This window comes from Chelonoidis abingdonii, chromosome 8, assembly GCF_003597395.2.
Source record: "Chelonoidis abingdonii isolate Lonesome George chromosome 8, CheloAbing_2.0, whole genome shotgun sequence".
Lineage (NCBI taxonomy): Eukaryota > Metazoa > Chordata > Testudines > Testudinidae > Chelonoidis > Chelonoidis abingdonii.
The window spans coordinates 63,425,061-63,444,996 of record NC_133776.1 but is presented as its reverse complement, the minus strand read 5'-3'; the positions used below and the strand labels follow the sequence as shown (position 1 = coordinate 63,444,996).

General features: G+C 44.4%; 1 protein-coding gene across 5 annotated transcripts in view; it reads right to left on the bottom strand.

The window, feature by feature from the left end:
• Nucleotides 1-19,662, bottom strand: part of ENOX2 (ecto-NOX disulfide-thiol exchanger 2) — a 144,992-nt gene extending 125,330 nt beyond the window's left edge. The window contains exon 1 of one of the 5 annotated variants that reach the window (XM_032786154.2): nucleotides 19,563-19,662. In XM_032786154.2, coding sequence (XP_032642045.1) covers nucleotides 19,563-19,605 — 43 coding nt within the window. In that variant the 5' untranslated portion in view covers nucleotides 19,606-19,662. Of the gene's footprint in view, nucleotides 1-10,464; nucleotides 10,589-19,562 lie in introns of those variants that run through there. The other 4 variants (XM_075068707.1, XM_075068709.1, XM_075068708.1 and 1 more) reach the window with 4 other exon arrangements.
• Nucleotides 19,663-19,936: the final 274 nt, after the last annotated feature.

The following is a 19,936-nucleotide window of genomic DNA, read 5'->3' as shown; positions in this document are numbered from 1 at the left end:
GGTTCAGCAACAGGCTAAGCAAGTGCAGAATGACTGTTGAGTTTGCATTTAGCCATTTAAAAACCCGCTGGTGCTGCCTTCATGGAAAGCTAGACATGGCTGATGACAATATTCCTATGCTTATAGCCGTGTGCTGTATGCTCTATAGTATTTGTGAAGGGAAGGGTGAAAGCTTCACCCAGGGCTGGACTGCAGAGGCTCAGCACCTGGAGGCTGAGTTCGAACAGCCAGAGACCAGGGCTATTAGAGGGGCACAGTGCAGAGCCATAAGGATCAGGGATGCTATCAGGCAGCAATCTGAGGCTGAAAGCCACTAATATTTGTTGCTATGATCAGGATTGCAGTGCTTATAATGCTAGCAGGTGACTGGCGTACATGATGTAAGAAGGGGCCTTAACATAATTGTATGTTGCTTTACAGTGCTCTTTTTGCTTTCACTTAATAGACTAAAGATTACTTTCAAAGCAACACAATTCTTTTATTAAAAGACAACAACCGGGAGAGAGAGTCAAACAACAAAAATACATCAGTGGAGGGGGGGTGGAGAAGGGGGGGGGAGACAATGTCTCCAGAGGAGGGGTCCCAGGACAGCTACAGATTTGTGTATGTCCAGGGATCATACCCAACCTTCTCCTTTGGAGTTCAGTGCAGTGAGTGCTGTACTTCAGCAGTGCCAAACTGCAGAGGGATGAGTGTTGAGTGCAATGGGTAGTGGGGGTCCACACTGCTGGACTGTGAAGAGGGAGGAGAGGAATGCTGCTGGTAGAAAGTGAAGCCAGGAGGTTGATAAGACTGTGTTGGCGGTGGTCGGGGGGGGACATGAAGGGATTATTGTGACAGCGGCTGCAGGGGACGGCAGGCGCAGAGCTGCTAGGTTTCAAGAGCTGGTATAGCCTGGAGCATGTTTACTTGGCACTCCATAACTTTTAAGAGTCGCTCCATGGCTTCTTTCTGGTGTTCCGTGTTCTCCTTTCAGTCCCTCTTCTTGCTGTCCTGCCATTCCTTCAATTCCTGTTTCTCGTCGGCAGACTGCATCATAACCTCATGGAGAAAGTCCTCCTTAGTTCTCCATGTCCGCTTTCTCATTCTGTGCAGTCATTCTGCTGCCAATAAGGAAGGCTGGCCTCCCAAGATCATCTCTGTGACGTTTAAATGCAACATTTTACAGAAGCAGTATTGTTCGCAACACAGACAACGTTGATTCAGTGCTTTAAAACACAGCCACTACTCACACACCTGTCACTAACTGGCTGACCCCAGGCAAGCACACATCAGCCACAAGACCCTCAAAATGGTGAGCAGCTGCAGGGGCAGGGTGAATCACTCTTCCCAGACTGCTATACACTAGGCATGTGGCTCTTGGGGAGAGCCAGCACTGTGGGGGGAGGGGGCTTGATAATCATTCCTGTCTCCACACTTTCCACAGGATGTGATCATTATGGAAGATATCTCGCTGCTGAGGGTCAGCAGGGAATCAAGGGAGGGTCTTCTTCAAGCCTGCAGTTTCTGCCCTGGCCCCTATGTTGCTCACCTGCGCACAGCAATGGTCCCTCACCCGCTCCTCCATGACAGCACAGTGGCGCAGGAAAGTTACCGTTGATGGTGCAAGAAACAAAGCAGCTCTGCCAAGGAATCTGAGGCAGCAGATTACCCAGTATCTCCACGAGAGACTCCTGGAGATCTCTGAGGGAGATTCCCATGAAGTGAGGGAGTCTATCAACAGCCTGTTCCGCCACTCAAGACTAGGCATGCGGTGGGAGACAAGCCTGCTTTCTGCAACCCTCCTGCCCCCAACAAATCGCTTCAGCAATTCCCAAAATCAGATCCACTTACCGTGGCCTCCTCTCCTGTTTGCTTTTCGCCAAGATCCGACTGCTGTGACTAGCTAGGCTCCTCCGGGGTAGAAAAGAGCTCCTGACTGCCTCTGGCCTCTGAGCCATCCTCTCCCTCTGGGTCCCCTGCTCCCTCTTCATCCAAGATTTCCTCTTCCTGGCTCAGTCCAGTCACGACTGGCACATGAGCCAATGAAGTATCCATAGGGGCCTTCACAGTGGAGGTGGGGTCGCCACCGAGTATTGCATCTAGCTCTTTGTAGAACCAGCAGCTCGTGAGTGCAGCACCAGAGCAGCAGTTTGCCTCCCACACCTTGTGGTAGGCGTTCCGCAGCTCCTTCACTTTGACCCTGCACTGCAGTGTGTCCCAGTCATGGCCCTTTTCTATCATGCATCATGAAATCTGTCTGTAGGTATCATAATTCCTACAGCTGGAGTGCAGCTGCAACTGCACAGCTTCCTCTCTCCAGATGCTGATGAGGTCCAGCAGCTCGGCATTGCTCCAAGCAGGGAATCACTTGGTGTGGAGCAGGCATGGCCACCTGGAAAAATGTGCTGAGACCATCAAGCAAACAGAAGGGGACTTTCAAATTTGCAAAGGAATGTACGAGGTGGGGATGACGGTTGGTCACCTGAGGGCAGAGCAGTAGACTTCAAACCGATAACCAGAGAGGTGAGAACAGGCACTGTGGGACACCTCCTGGAGGTCAATTGCAGCACTGTATCCGCCATGGTGTCTACATTGGCACCGCAGAGCTGTAGCCCCAGCGCAGAAAGCTCTACACCTCGTCAGGGTGGGTTTTTTTAGAGCGCTACAACTGCGCAGTTTCTGTGCACTAAGTGGCTTGGCAGTGCGTACACCTCGGGAGCTACAGTGCAGAAAGCTGCTTTACTGCGCAGAAACTTGCCAGTGTAGACGGGGCCTTAGAAAACATGCCTTACAGTGACAGACTCAAGGATCTCAATCTATTTAATTTAACAAAGAGGTTAATGGGTGACTTGATTACAGTGTACAAGCCTCTAGATGGCAAACAAATATTTTGTAATGGGTTCTTCAATCTAGCAGTGAAAGGTATAATACAATCCAAAGGCTAGAAGCTGAAGTAAGACAAACAGATTGGCAATAAGGAACTCATGGTGGATTCTCCATCACTGACAATTTTTAAATAAAAATAAAGATCTGCTTAAGGCACTATTTAGGGAAAGTTTTATGGTTTGGATATACAGGAGGTCATACTAGATGTCCTTTCTGGCCTTGGAATCTGTGAATTTCAGTTTTCATTTATGAAAATTTTCTGGCCCACGGGGTTAGGAAGAAAAGCTTGAAAAGATGAAGCAAATGCAGCCTGAAAACTCAGAAGCCAAAGAAAGAGACCTATAATTCTTAAACACATGATTTTAAACCAATGTCATATGTTTTTAGGCCTGATTCATGATTTTTGAATACTTGGGGTTGGCCACCCTGCTGCCTGTCCTGTGCACTAGCTTGAGAACATTGCCCATGCCCTGTTGGGAGGAATGGAGATCAAACGTGCTCTGCCTCAAGCCCTGCAGGAAGGTGTTTACCGTAACATGCACCTCCATGAAACCTGACACACAGAGAGAAGTCAACTAGATGAGTGATAAACACTTGCCTACAGGACCTGGAGCAGCCAGCTTATTGGGGGAAAGATGGTAGACCGCCCTTCCCCACAGAATCCAGGTCAGGAACAGAGACAGAAGGTACAGGGTATAGGTAGCATCCTTCACTGACCTCTGATGCTACAGCTGGGAAGCAGCAAGAATCCCCACTCCTGTCCCCTTCTATGGAGACTGGAGCAGTCTAGGGATTCAGAGGGCACCAATATTCCCATGGAAACAGAACAATAGCAGGCTGGGGGTCAAGAGGCCTAGTCTATGGAGTCCAAAAGCAGCTGGGGCCTGGAGGCAGCAAAGAAAAGCATCGCTGGGACGGATATAGGGGCATAGGGCAAATATTAGCAGGATAGCTGAAGAAGTAGAGTAGGGTACTGACACCACCATTGGAAGGAATATAGGATGCTTCTTTAGTACCACCTTATCCCTGAAGACTCTTGACATAAGGCGGATCAGTCACCTTAGAGCCTAGACTTCAGTCAGTTTATGAGCCCACGTCTCTGATACCAGTAAAATGACCTTAAATTAAGAAACTTGAGCACATAGTGGCTGAAAAGGAACCTTCAGCAGCTTAGTCAGAACCATATTACCACCACCACAGATGGCTTCCTAATTAGAAATGTCTAAGCCCTAATAAACCCAATGTGTAAGGAATTGGGGGGGGGGGAAGGGGGACTAGTAAACTTTCAGCCAGTTTAATGTAGGTATGAAATATCTGCCAAAAGAAACTGTAAGGAATGTGGTCTATTGCATTGAAAAAATAGTGCTGAGGGGGGGTATTTTGTTTTTTAAGTTTAGGTATCTTTAAAAAAAAAAAAAAAAAAAAATCCATGATGAGCCAAAACAGGCAAAATATCTGTAAATGTGTCACAATTTAAAATGTATCAACAATTTAAAAAACAATGCAATTCCTTTAATTATACATAAGAATGGCCATACTGGGTCAGACCAAAGGTCCATCAAGCCCAGTATACTGTCCACTGACAGTGGCCAATGGCAGGTGCCCCAAGGGACTGAACAGACAGGGCATGGATCACTTGATGATAACCTGTCACCCAATCCCACCTTCTGGCAAACAGAGGCTGGGGACACCATACCTGCCCATCCTGGCTAATAGCCATTCATGGATCTTTCTTCCATGAATCTAGCTAGCTCCCTTTTGAACCCTGTTATAGTATTGGCCTTCACAACACCCTCTGGCAAGGAGTTCCAGAGGTTGACAGTGCGTTGTGTGAAAAAAAAATTTCTTGTGTTTGTTTTAAACCTGCTACTTATTACATTTCATTTGGTGGCCCCTTACTTAATTCATGGTAACTGAGCTGTTTTAGGCTCAAATGACATCCAAGGATTCCCAAAGGTCACTACGTAGCATAATGATGAGCTAGGAATTCCCTGAAACAGAAAAGTGTCTAGACTGTTCTTCTGCCCCAAATATAAACTGGACAGGGATGGTTGATCATGTCCCTTCTGCACATTTGAGTGAAAACTCCTGAGAGGTGCTGCAGTTTCTCACATCAGTTGATCTTCTCTACCACCGTTGGGAAATCTTCTGCTAAATCTGGACTAGCAAGCACTGTGACATACAAGGGTACAATCTAGACTGAGTAGTTGTGTCACCCCTGCTCTCTAATCTGGGGTGTTCTTTACAATACCTTGCTGCTATAGCCACCAACCCAGACAGCTCACAAACAGCATCCAGCATGTAAATCATTGCCTACTGTGTGTTCTGCAGTTAGCCAGCCAGACCTTGGCTTTTACCAGCCTTAAAGAGTACCACAGGGTGACCCTAACATACTCCCAGCCCCAGATTTCCCCCCAGAAATGTACTTCCTGTACTGCCCAGGCCTATCCTGGACAGGCCATGTTATTAAATATATGATTCCTTTAAGGAAATAATATGCACGCAACTTGTTACCCCAAATGGAGTTACCCAGACACTTCAGCTTGAACACACTGGATTAGATAAAACAATCAAACAACTTTATTAACTACAAAGAGAGATTTTAAGTGAGAACAAGTAATGAGGCTTAAGTCAGAAATAGTTACAAGAAAAATAAAAACAAAACACTTACTGGTGCCTAATTTAACAAACTATATTAGATTCCAAGCAGTGTTTCTCACCACATGCTTTCAGCAGTCTAACTGACCAAACTGTGTAGGTCAGGACCTCTCTCCCAGAATCCAACAGCTGCGGCATTGTCTCTTCAGATATACTGAATGTGATGGGTAGGGACAGACCGAGGGATGCCTTGGGGTGTTCGTCCCTCCTTTTAATAGCTTCAGGTCTTGTCTACACTGCAGAGTTTTGTCACCAAAAGACAAAACAGTCGAGGTGGACACACTGCTGTGAAAATTTTGGCGACAAAACTCTTCAGTTTCTACAACAAAATAAAACCACTTGACAAAGAAGCATCAGCATAGACACTTCTGTTCGTTGTATCGCCAGAACTGTCTACCCTAGTATCCCACAGTGCCGTTCTGCTCACTGTTTTGAATTCAGCAGCCCTGCAGGTATGCACCACTCCCCCTTCACAGCTCCATTCTGACAGCTGAGCATGCTGCTCTGCTCTGGGCAACAAAGAACAAAGCATTAATGTGGAATCCATGTGTGGGTGTGTGTGCGCACTGCGCAGAGCCAGGGAGGATGGTGGGGGCTGATGTCAGGGGTGTCCTCGCCCACTGCCTCAGGACTGGCTGCTTCTGGCAGCTGTCTGAACGTACGAGTCAGCGTGCCGACTCTCCAACATCCACATTCCCCCAACACTCACTCTTCCTCTCTCACATACACACACTCCCCCAGCACAGTCTCTCCTCACACATACACACTTCCTATCACACACTCTGCCCCTCCCCTCCACACACACTGGAGTTGAAAAGCAGCTGGCAATCTAGTAGGATGCCCATGGAATAAATGAATTGAGAAACCTGCATCATGTGATGCTGTACCTGCCCCATGAGGCATTGCAAATCCTTCCCAAAGCACCCTGCAGCCAGTTGCACAGTGGGATAGTTACCCACAGTAACTATCCCACTGTGCAACTGGCTCTGTGTCAATGCAAGACCTGCTATTGTGGATGCACTCTTCCGACACAAGGAGCATAGTGTGGACATGCAACAGTGGTTTAATTAAAGCATTTTAATTAAAACGGCATAACTTTTGGCGACAAAACTCTGCAGTGTAGACATAGCTTCAGTCCCCCTCTTGAAAACATTTTCAGCTGAGAATCAAGAAACAAAGAATCTATGTGGAAGGATGTTCCCTGCTGGTTTTAAACCTATTTGAACTTCCTTTGTCTTTCCTACCTGCTTGATGACTGTTTACTACTTAAACGCAAATTAAGAGGAGCACACATTCCTTTGTTAAGGACAGATCTGTTTGTCAGCTTCGGCATGGACAGGAATGTGGTGTTTGAAACATGTACACCCTAAAGGGGATTTTTATAATTTCACATACAATGTTGCAACTTATTTTACCAAGACAATACAGACCAGCAAATTATGAGTTTTCAAATGATCCCTTACGAGGCATACCTTATACAAACATTATTACAGTAGTGGATAGGGTATGAATACAGCAGTATGGTGCTACAGTTTCTCACATCAATTGATCTCATCTGCCACCCTGGGGAAAAATTTTGATTTATCTGGACTAGTGGGAACATCATGATAGCAGGTCAGTTGAATCCTAACAAAAAAAACCTCTACTGTGTCAGAATTTAACATTCCTGGGAAAGAAAGGGAGGAAAGAGCATCATTTAATTCCTAATATATTCTCTCTTCTCTGTGTTTGCTGTTTGGCTTCTGTCCAATCAAGTGCAAACTAAAGCATTTCTGTATTACCATGATCAGATCTGACATAACAGGAGGCGGCAGTGTAAACGCAGGAAGGAGAACTGGTATGAATTAGCCTGGACATGCCAGGCAGATGTCATCCAAAACCAGGAAAGTTTATAACTGATTTGTTTGTGCACTGTTCCTGCTTGCAGTATAGAACAATAACACAAAAGTTATCCATACTTCTTGCATTTGTCTAAAGAGCAGCAATAATCTTAATTACTGGTTAGCCAAAATCCAAACAGCAGATTAACTGTGTTCCCTAGCAACACGTGTGGGTTGACACATTAGGACTCCATTAGCTTGCATGGCTGACTCGTGTTCTCTCTTTCAAGTACAGAGTTTTTGGTATCAGCAACAGATTTTCAAAACAACTTGTTTCTTTTGAAAGATTTTTTATTATTATTATTACATTAAATAAATAGAAGTGGGGAGAGAACATTCCCTAAATGAAAGGCCATCTGACTTTGGAATTCCAGTTCTTGAGTTCTCTCCATTTTGGGTCTGTTGGATGTTTGGAAGTGTATGGAAGGATTTCTGCAGTCAGGTCACTATGGGAAAAGCAGGCCAAGTACTTTACCATAAAGCCCAAGAAGCACAGCTAACTTCTTAATGCCATAACAGTAAGAAAAGGACTAAGCAACACCTTGAAGCCTGATACCCCTTCATCACAACAAGTCTGTCACCCAAACTTTGGAAAGCGAAGCAATTTTTGCTGTGAACATATAAATCTTATATTCTCCCCTATGACAATGCCTGAACATCATACTTGAAAGGAAAGCAGCTAGTTTTGCAGAAGTGACTTCCCACTTCACCCATCCTCCCCCCCTTTCAAAAGTCACCATATCATATGGCAGGGACTACAGCTACTGCTGAACCTCCAGGTGGAGACCTGCTAAATAGAGCCACTTGAGGCAGACAAGAGACAGCTGCCCTCACTGATCATCAAAAGCAAGTGATCTTTGCTCATGGTAATTGTGCTGTTTCCATACAACTGTAAGTTAATTTTTTAATCCATTTATCTACTTCCAAAAGTACCCATTCATCATCAATAATCCTACGCTGCACCACCACACCCTGGATCCAAACCCTCTACATTCCCAACTTAACTCCTCCACAAACATGCCTTCACTCCCAAAAAGCAAGTGCATGCTGGAAAAGTTAATAAATCCAGTTTCTTGCAGGCTAAAAGAAGACAGACATTTTAAGACACTGTAAAAGCTGAGAAGTCTCAGGAAAAATACCCTGCTAGTGTTTCAATTTAAAATGGAGAAGGAGGTGCTCTAGATGGAGTTAATGGTTATATGCAGCTGTATCAAATAAGGAGAGAGGTCCTGCTTTTCTTTTGTGAACTGAAACAAAAACATTTAAAAAAAGAAAGCAAGGCCTCTTCTATAGTTTAAACTGTTTGCCTGTGAGGAACCGACATTTCACAGTGGAACTTCTTGCATTGCAGCTCTTAAAAATATGTCAAAAACCATCAAGGGAGTCAGAATAAGCCGGAAACAGTATACTGAAAATCTACTAAGTCTTGTCTAACACCGCTGCAAACACCAGCACCAGGCTATCATGGTGAGGACTAGTTGTTGGGTTCTCTAAGCAAAAGATACTTTCTATCAAGTACCTGTAATAGGTTTGCTTCCACACCTTCATCAACAAGCTCAGAAAGTACTGGAGAAACATTTCAGAGGGAACCATCTCCAGATGCCTTGAAAATCTGCTTTGTGGATCTGGTCTGTCTCCAAAGTGAAACAAGGCCATAACCAAACTGACATTAACACTATCATCTGCAGGAGTGTTATTCCCTCTGCCTTCACCTCCAGTAAAAATATAATTGTATTCAGAAGATTCTTCCATCTGTCAGAATTTCCCCTTTGTCTCTAACAGGCCTTGCAGACTACTGTACTGATTCTGTGCACAGGCCAGACAAATCTGCTTGATCCTGCTGACATGTCAGTGGAATGTCAAAGCCAGCATCAAGAGAAGGTCCAACTGCTTCAGCGTAATTGAGGCACACGCTACAATTCAAACACTCTTGCAGTGTCAAGGGTTCCTAGTACTGTCACGACAAGATACTAGTTGTGAGTGCAGTATAGAAACCTTTATAGAATAAAATGTCGTTGCATCAGCACAAAATCTTTGGTGCAAGCTGTGATAAATGGGGGGGGAGGGGGCACGCGGAGAAGAGCTACCTTTTATGGACAGCCAGCCAGCCAGTTAGCTATAAAATCCCTGTTACTAGCTGTTCTCCACTTGCTTTACTTGTAAAGGGTTAAAAAGTCTGACTATATGCATAGGTAAAGGGAAGTGAGTGGGCACAGGGCCAAAACAGCCAATGGGAAGGCTAGAACTTCTTAAACTTGAAACAAGACTCCCTTTTTGTCTGTCTGTCTGTTCTCCGGAGAGAGGAGACAGAGCAAAACAGGGCTGAAGCTATGCTGTAAAAAGCTGTGAACCAGTTATGAAAATCACCAGATCATACCTAAAACTACTCAATTTGAAACCCCAGATATGTAAGTAGATCAGAAATTGTCTAAAAAGAGGTGGTTAATGCTTGTGGACTCCTCTGAGCTAACCCCAAATGCTTTTGTTTTGCTTGTAACCTTTAAGCTGGACATCAAGAAAACCATTCTTGATGATTTATTATAATTGCTCTTTTTAAATCTAGCAATAGCCTAAGTTCTAGATGTATTTTCTTTCTTTTTGTTTTTAATAAAATTTCCCTTTTTTAAGGATTGGGGTTTTTTTGCATCCTAAGAGGATTGTGCATATGTTGTTTAATTAGCTGGTGGCAACAGCTGATTTCCTTTGTTCTTCTTTCTCAGCTCTTTCCCCGGATAGGGAGTGAAAGAGCTTGAGGGTACCCCACAGGGAGGAATTCCCAAGTGCGCCTTCCTGGGTAAAAAGGGATTTTTTGCATTTGGGTGGTGGCAACATCTACCCATCCAAGGTCAGAGAAAAGCTGTAATCTTGGGAGTTTGATACCAGCCTGGAGTAGCCAGTATTAATTTTTAGAATCCTTGCAGGCCCCCGCCTTCTGCACTCAAAGTGCTAGAGTGGAGAATCAGCCTTGACACAAGCAAAGCAGTCTGGTTAAATGAAGACATCAGTCTGAACACATTCTTTTGTCTATTTCTGACAAACAACTGGTACACCAACTTACTAGAAATTGGGGTCTGGGTCCCTAGAGATGTCAGGTGCTTGCTGCCAGAAGTAGAGGATAGAGCCAGTTGCGTACCTACAGTCAAAGAGACACTTCTCTCTAGACTACAGAAGTAGTGATGTCGTGTTCAATGAAGCTTTGGTACAATACACAGGACTGACACATTAAAGTTGACCTGCAAAACTTAGAAATATTCATCAAACAGATCCCATATTTTTTCAAGTCCTAAACTCTCCCCTCACTCCACCTTTTTTTTTTATATATATATAATTTGGCTGTTATGCCTCCTTGAAGTTTGCCTTTTGGACACACCCTACTAGCCTCAGCAACTTGTTGAACTTCCTTTTCTGTGAAACAGTGACAGTCTAAATCCTACAGACACATCAATCATTGACTAATCAGAGCTCCTTCTAGTCTCCAAGCTTTATCCCCTCCATGCTTTCTATATAGGGAGGTAGCAATATAACCTAAACAACGTAACAACTTTAAACAAAGGCTATAACAATATATAGTTAAACAGCATGATGGAGAGGGGAATGCTGTTTGAAACAATTCTGCATGTCAGCAGAGGGCAGATTTTAAATTCCTTTCATTTATGTTTTTCAGCAAAGAGGGGGGTCAGAGACACTATTTTCAGTTTTAAAGGTCATGAAGACATGGGTTTTGACAAAATAAATAAAAAGCAGCAGTGGATCTTCATGAACCATAAGAAAAACAAAAGAATGAACTCAAAAAAGTTTTGCAGATCACTTCTGAGGCACATAGTGCACTGAAGTCTCAACTACTGGTGTCACCAACACCCTAGCTCTCACTGACTTATTTTAAAAAGATGTCAAAGTGAAACTCCAGGACCTTTCACCAAACCAACAAAGACTTCATATGAAGCTGGGACGCACAACTCCAGTTGATTCAAGGGCTGAAGTCTTCAGGAACTTCTCATCTACCTTCTCAGTGAATTTACAGGAAGCATGAAAGGAAGCCAGAAGAGCTTTCAGGCACCCCATTCAAGACTTCACTGCTTACATTGATATCTGAGAGGCAGCCCAACAGCCAAGCCTATCACACTTCATTCCTAGGTACAAGATACAGCAGTCATGCCTGTCTTTGACGGACATGGTCCAACCACATTTAGAACACTTCTTAAAGCTTGTGGGCTTTGTCTTTTCCAGAAAGAGAAAACAGGAGTCATCCATGCAAGCTGAAGTACGGTCCTAATGAGTCAACCAACTCACACGGTGCCAAGGAACAAGAAAAGAGAACTGATGTGCTAACAGATATAGAAAGCTGTTCAAAGCACAAGTTTTCCAATGCCAGCAAAGAAGCAACACCACCAACTGCTAACATTGCTGATTATTTTCCTCTTTTAAATTAAACTAGGATTCAAAGTAGGAGACAATTAAAATAAAATCCTGTGGCAGAAAAAACTAATGAGGTGTTAAGAGACAGACAGCTATAGGGCCTGAATTAGCAGGAACACTAATGCTAGAGAGCTCCTTCACCTGCCAGTGAAAGAAAGAAACTGGCTGCTGAAGCAACAGGAGATGCTGGTGTTCCACAGCAGGAGTTGGCATAAGACAGCCCCTGCTGGAAACAAAAACTTTAGAAAGCTGAACTGAAGGAACTCCAGCACTGGAGCACAGCCCCATGTGTGGGAATCCGTGATGACGGACCTCTTAGCAGAAGTGCAATATCAAAAGCAACACAACTCTTGCTAAATGGTCTTGATAAATCTGTAGCTGGGTTGTTGTTGTTTTTTTTCTTGGGGGGGGGCGGGGGGGAGAGAGTTCTTGACTGGAAGTCAGTCTTGATATTCAGAAGTGCCAAACTGGTAAATTGGCAATAGGATCCAAGAATGTTTTCCGCAACCTGATTTACATTTATTTGTTGAGGACATTATGACCTCTTCTTCTGAATGTGCGGTTGACATTCATCCATGCTCCCCTTCTTCCCCCTTCAGCGTGGGTTGCTGCAATGTGTTCTTAGAGCTACTGCTGAAGACCATTCGGAAACTTCAACTGGTGCATACTATGGCTGTCCACTCACTCAGGGTGTTTCCCATGGACAGCACAACATTTGGGTTGTGCTTCAAGACCATGCCAGCTTGCAATACATGGCTGAGGGAAATTCAAGATGTTGGCTTTGATTTTTAAGCCATACATAGTTTGTGTTCTAGCTACCTTAGGGCCTGATCCTGTTCCAATGAGCTACATGAGAGTTTTATCACTGAGCAGACTCTCAGAGGCCACCTCTCTCCTCCTATCCCAAAGTTGATATCACCTGGAATACTCAGGTTGCTCAGCCTTTTGATCTATACATCTAGGGCAGTGGTTCCCAAACTGGGGTTCATGAACCCCTGGGGGTTTGCAAAATGTTACGGGCGTCCTCAGGAAAAAAAATCCCTAACGGCAGACAAAGCTGTTCCTAGGGACCCCGGGCAGCATGGGGCAAGCAGCCCAGAGCTCCTGAACTTCCAAGAGCTAAGCAGATCAAAGCAAGCAAATCTATCACACTTCAAGACTCCTTATAAGAAATGGAAAGAGAGGTGAATATTTCTGGCTGTTTTTAAAATTAAATAGGCAGCTAGTCTTGTTTTTAAAATTATTATGAAGAAAAGTTTAAGCTTTGTTGTAATGTGCGTTGTTTGCCTGGACTGCTCAAGATCTGAATGCTTTGAGTTGTCTTCTTAAATACCTTCATGCTCTTTCACATCTGATACTCCTTGATGAAACACGGGAGTCTTGTCTTATAACAGGCTTATTCAAAGTGATATAAGCTATGAAAGTGAGATCTTGGAAGAGTGTTGCCATTTTCATAATGTAATAAAAATACTGTAACGATAAATAATAAATAGTGTGTAATAAGCAAGTCATAAAAACAAATTTTATATTTCCAAGATCACTGCTTTTATAATTTATACTCAGGTAAAGGAGAAAATCCCTAGAAAGACTCATTTTTAGGAGGGGGTTCATGAGACTTGACATTTTGGTGAAAGGGGTTCACAGGTTGTCAAAGTTTGGGAACCACTGATCTAGGGGACGGGGGCAGAGTATTTTTATATAAAATTAAAGAGTCCTCAACTACAGAACTAATTTCCCTGCCCCACAAGCTGGTCCAATAACACATCCAGAGTTTGTTAGGCCTTGTAGAAAGGTTACCTATATATACACAGGCTTTTGTCTTATTTGGAGAAGCTGATGTTCTGCTGGTGCCTAAAAGAATTTGACTCCTTCACAATAAGCCAGGTTGTTAAGTGATAAGTTTCTTAAGTGTATTTTAAGCTTTGCATATGTAAAATGGGTTGATAATTTAATAAAAATGCACTTGTGTGCCTCAGTCCTCTCCTTCTCTCACTCCAACAGAAGTCAGAAAATTTCACCCAAAAATTGAGTTCAGGAGGGAAAAGATTACATGGCCTAGACTCTAGCAGCATATATAAAAATCATCAATCTTGAGCAACAGTAAAAACACTCTTGTCTAGAGACCCCAGGTATCATTTTAAACAAAAATTGAACAGCCAGGCATTAAATGACTCTCTCTCTTAATATCCCTTGGAAGGCTGCAACACTGAACACTTACAGAATCTCTACTACACACACTGGAAATGTGATTTTTGTTGATAGGTCTCCTTATCCAGAAGCATACCTTTATCATCTGCATTATAAACATCCATGACGAAAGAGGAAGTAAATGCCTCTCCTGAGAATAATTGGGGGGGGGAGGGGTAGGGGAGAGAACTAGGAATTCAATCAAGGTCCTCCCTGTTTATTGGAGGACTGAACTCTATAATCAGTATTACTTACAAGAAAATTACAAATAAAAGGTATCTTGTTCAGGTCAACCATATTAAAGAAATCTTCACTCCAATACACACTGAAGTTACTTCAGAAGAGTTACAAAGGCACAATAACGGCAGACTACATATTCTGCTGCATTCTAAATGGCCCAATATGGGATTCACCTGCTTTGAACAGATTCACTTCGTGGAGGAAATCCTATATGTCACAGTTATTTGATCACAGTGATGACAATTCTCTACATATAAATGACCACATGCAAGCTAGCTCCACTCGGCACATTTTGTAAACAGAATTAGGGATTAAATTCCACAGAGGCTTTTCTAGGACAAATAGCTTGCATAGGCATCTACCGTACATATTTTGATAAAGTTTGTAAGGGCACAATATAACTGTTAGAGACTTTTCCTGCACATACTTACAGCGCATCCTTTCAAACACACAAGATATGGTACAATTTATAAAATAACTATACAAGTGAGGCAAGCAAGAGTTCTCTTCTATGTACAAATATTCTCATACACTGAGGGCTGCTCTACACTACTGCAGTAAATCAATCTAACTTACATAACTTAGTTACGTGAATATGTTACGTGAGTATGTTATTTAGATTTCTATATTTTATTTACAAATTATGTACTTTATTTACAAATTCTACTACATGCAACTACAGTCTTTAGACAAAAGCAATGTAGGACAGTCTACTTGAATTTTTTTTTGCTGATTAACTCTTTTAAAATTCAGTTTCTGATAAAGTTTATCTAAATAACAGGTTTCAGAGTGGTAGTCGTGGTAGTCTGTATCAGCAAAAACAACAAGGAGTCCTTGTGGCACCTTAGAGACTAACACATTTATTAGGGCATAAGCTTTTGTGGGCTAGAACCCACTTCACCAGTTGCATGGACTGGAAAATACAGAAGCAGGTACACAGCACATGAAAAGATGGGACCTCCTGGATCACTGAATCCAGCCCCTGCTATGACTGGTAACACTGCCATATAATTCTGTTCAGAAGTTTATCAAGCTTAATAAGAGGATATGTGGTTTCCCCATCACCACTCCTATTGGGAGGCTCACTCATTCCAGAACCTCACTCCTCTGATAATTAGAAACCTTCTAATTTCCAGACTAAACTTATTCACAGCCAGTTTATACCCATTTCTTCTTGGGCCAACACTGTCCTTTGGCTTAAATAATTCTTCTCCCTCTCTGGCATTTACACGATGATGTATTCATAGAAAGCAATCATATCCCCTCTCAGCCTCTATTTTGTTAGGCTTCATACATCAAGCTACCAAGACTCCTCTTATATGATAGATCCTCCATTCCACTGATCATCTCAGAAGCCCTTTCCTGCACCTGTTCCAGCTGGAATTGATCTTTCTTGAAAAATGGGTGACCAGATGAGATCTTACCAGAGGGAAATGGCATTAATACTTCCCTATCTCCAGAAGCAACATGTAACTGTTGACAAGGGGGGGAGAGGGGCACAATTTAAAAGTTTGGGGGAAGGTGGATGCACGTGACCAGCCCATGTGTTGCCTCTGGGTGCAGGAACCTTCCAGCCCCACCTCCCTGATCCAGGGCCAATCCCACCAGCTCCCATGGGGCTGGAGCTGCAGGAGCAGGGAACACATACTGCCATGCCAGCCTGGGCTCCTGGCAGGGAACTCATAGCAACAAAGTTTCTCCCCAGAGCTCCCCTGAGCCCTAGTGGACCCCTCAGCAGCAGGAGAGGCAGAAGCAATGTCCCTAACTCAGGCTGAGCACAGGGAACCTACTCCCTGCGCCTTCCTAAGTGATCTGTGCCCTGCTTGGGGCCGCCCTGCTCCACTAATCAGGCATGGCTCCACTAATCAGATGCCTGGACCCTGGAGAAGACACACATGTAAGGTGAGGTGGTGGCCTTGGGGGGAATAGGAGGTAAGTGGGAGGGGGCAGTGGAGTGAGAAGGGGGGGAGGGGAATTTGGGACATGAAGGGCTGTGACAGACAAAGAGGCGACTTTCCCCAGCTCCAAGGCTGTGGCTGCTGGGGAGAGAGAGCCTTCCTTCCCAGCCTCAGCTCTCTGGCTGCTGTAGCAAGGGAAGAGACCCGCCTCCTCCTTCCCTGCCCCAGCGTGGGGGCTGCCGCAGCAGGGGAGAGAGAGGACACATCCATTATATTAGAAAGGTAAGACTACGGATATTAAAATACGAGTTATGTGCTTTTATTTGTAGAACAAAAAACTAATTATTATTAAGGTTTTTTTTTTGTTTTTTTTACTATAGCACTTTTATCCAAAGCACTTTACAATAGTTAACTAACGGTACAAACAATATTTGGAAAGATCATTAAGTGGTCCACCGAGACCCTCAGCAATTTTCAAGTGGTCCGCCGACAAAAAAAGAGAACCACTGTTCTCAAATAACAGAAACTCAGTAGAGAAGTGACCTGGTCACATCTCATCCTGTTCAATCAAAATTGTGAGTTTCCATCTCCTTTACTGTACTTTATACATATATGAATTCTAACACCATAAAGGACCGTTGTGATCATCGAGACTGCCCTCTTGTACAGTACAGGCCATAGACACCCCCCAAAATAACCTCCACAGCAGATCTTTTAGAAAAACATCAAACTTGTAGTTAAAAATTGTCAGTGACGGAGAATCCACCACAACCCTTGGTCAGCTATTCCAACGGTTAATTATGTTCACTTAAAAATTTACACCTTATTTCCAGTCTGAATTTGTTTAGCTTCAACTTCCAACCATTGAAGTGTGTTACACCTTTGTCTACTAGATTGAAGAGTCTATTAAATATTTGTTCCCCATGTACATATTTATAGACTGTAATCAAGTCACTCCTTCCCTTCTCTTTATTAAGCTAAGTGGATTGAGCTCTCTGAGTTTCACTATAGGGTATGTTTTCCAATCTGTTTTAATCCTCGTGGCTCTTCTCTGATTGGTCAATATCCTTCTTGAATTGCGGGTACCAAAACTGGACATGGGATTCCAGCAGTAGTCACACCATTGCCAAATACAGAGGTAAAATAACCCCTCTGCTCCTACTCAAGATCCCCATTTAAGCATCAAAGCAGTATATTAGCACTTTCAGATAGTGTAACATTGGGAGCTCATGTTCAACTGATTATCCACCATGATGCTCAAATCTTTTTCACTGTCACTGCTTCCCAGGATAGAGTCCCTCATTCTGTAAATACAGCCTATATTATTTGTTCTGAGTTGTGCACGTTCAGCCGTTTTAAAATGCACACTGCTTGCTTGCACCCACTTGAGCATTGGCCCGCTAAATCTAGGGTTGTGAGTTCAATCCTTGAAGGGGCCTCTTAGGGATCTGGGGCAAAAATCAGTACTTGGTCCTGCTAGTGAAGGCAGGGGGCTGGACTTAGATGACCTTTCAAGGTCCCTTCCAGTTCTAAGAGATAGGACATCTCCATTAATTTATTCACTACCTATTCTCTTCATTATTTACTACTCCCCAAATTTTTGGATCACCTGCAAACTTTATCAGTGATGATTTCACATTTTCTTCCAGCTAAAAGGTTAAAAATATTAAATAGCATAAGGCCAAGAACTAGTCCCTGTGGGGGGCCAACTGGAAACACATCCAACATATATATTGTGTGTTTATATATATATATAATTATAATTACTGGTCTGGACTTTATTCTGCCTGCACATTATAAATGTGATCAAATCATGATCACTTGTATCTAAGATACTGTTAATTTTTAATTCTGTGATCAGTTCCTCTTTATTGATAATTGCCCTGTCCATTCCTTCTGAAGCACATGGCACTAGCCACCATCAGAAGACAGGACCTTGGGCTAGACGAAGCATTGGTCTGACCCTGCATGGCCATTCTTATGTTCTTATCTGTTAAGACAAGGTCTAAAATAATTCCTCGCTGTGGCCTGCAACACTTTTTGAATTGGAAAATTTTCATCTATAACACTGACAAATTCCAAGGATGTTTTAGTATTGGCAGCATGAGACCTCCAGTATGTCACTCAAACTGAAGTCTCCCATCATTACACAGCTTTCTTCGCCCACTCAAGTATACTGTAGATGGGTGTGTAAGGAAGTGGTCATCCTGCTCCCTAGAGTGATTTCATGGTCTATAGTTGACACCAACTAATACCCCATAACTTATTATTATCTATTATTACAGAAATACCAAAGAAAGTCTGATAACATAATTCTCAACTGTCCTGGAATTTTAATTTCTGGTCTAAAATATCTAAACTTTCGCCAACCAAAGTGACCCACATACACCATTCAATTACGTTAAAGACACAAAATAGCTAGCTAGTGAACGGGCACACTACTTTCAGTGTCTTATCAGAAGCTCCCTTGCTGGAAACAAATTCACACAGAACTCTGAAAAATGGATCTTTACTACAAGAAGGGGATTTTGAGAGAGTTGAGAGCTCTGGGACAAGCTGCCAAGAAATCTGTAAAGTTTATTTGGTCATGGCAAGAAGAGTTACAGAGCTAGGTAGGCCTGAGGGGCACGTAGGCCTGCAAAACACAAGGAACACCACACACACACACACACACACACACGCCTTTCAGACACAAGCCCCACAGAAGCAGCCAAGGCCAAGAACATAAGAGAAAAAAAAGTCTGAATGAATACCCATTTGGGTGGTGCACACAGAATATGCTTGCTGGGCATTTTGGGTACAAGTGTAAAGGAAAACCAGGTATATAGGGCTGAACTTAGACAGTCTCGAATCCCAAGCACACACCACAACTTAGGTTCCCCTGCAGCCCTGTGTTGTGGCATTACCCCCCTCTGCACCTGGAGTTAGGAAGGAGGGGGGCCTCTCCCACACAAGCAGCAGCATGATGAGAGAGAGGCCCCTTTCCATCGGCAAGCAGCAGGAGTGCACCCCCAGGACTGACCCCAACAGTCAGCAATGGACTGTGCAATGAACACACGGCTCACAGCCGGGGGTATCTCACCCTGCTCGGAGCTATCCAGACTCAGGCACACGCCTCCGCCTCAGCGGTGCTCAGGGCCTCTGTCCGAGCAGTGACTCCAGCTCACTGCTCAGGGCACGAGGCCCCAGGCAAGGCCTCTCTTCCCGGCTCTCATCCAGCCTGAGTGGGCCGGGCGTGCGCGCCCACCCAGCACGGGCAGCGGGGCGATGCTCCGGCCAAGCACCCTCCCCTGGGCCTCACTCACCCCCCCTGGAACCCGGTCCGGAGCCTCGCGCCCCCGGGACACATACACCCCGCTGATACCCGGAACAGGCCAACTCCCTCCAGGCCCCTCCGCTCCAGCTACTCCCTCACCTGCCGCCCGCCGGGCCGCGCCACCCCGATACTCCTTATACATCCGCAGCACGCCCGGCAGCTCCTCAGCCTTACAGCACAGGCCAGAGACAGACCCGCCCCAAAGCCGCCTGCGCCGCCTCCCATTGGCCACCGCTCACCGGGGGCGCGCTGTGAGTCCTGAGGCATGTTGGGCACGGTAGTTTCTTGAGGCGGCACTCGTTCTCTGATTGGCCGTCAGGACTCCGGACGCGAGGCCTTCTGGGTAACGTAGGCTGTAGTGGCTGTACTCCAGAGCGGACTGTGGAGAAAGCTGCACTAGGCTTGGCCCAGCCCGCCCTGCAAGTCCCACCGGGCCCGGGCATCTCCCGCAGCCCACAAGGCACCGCCCGGCC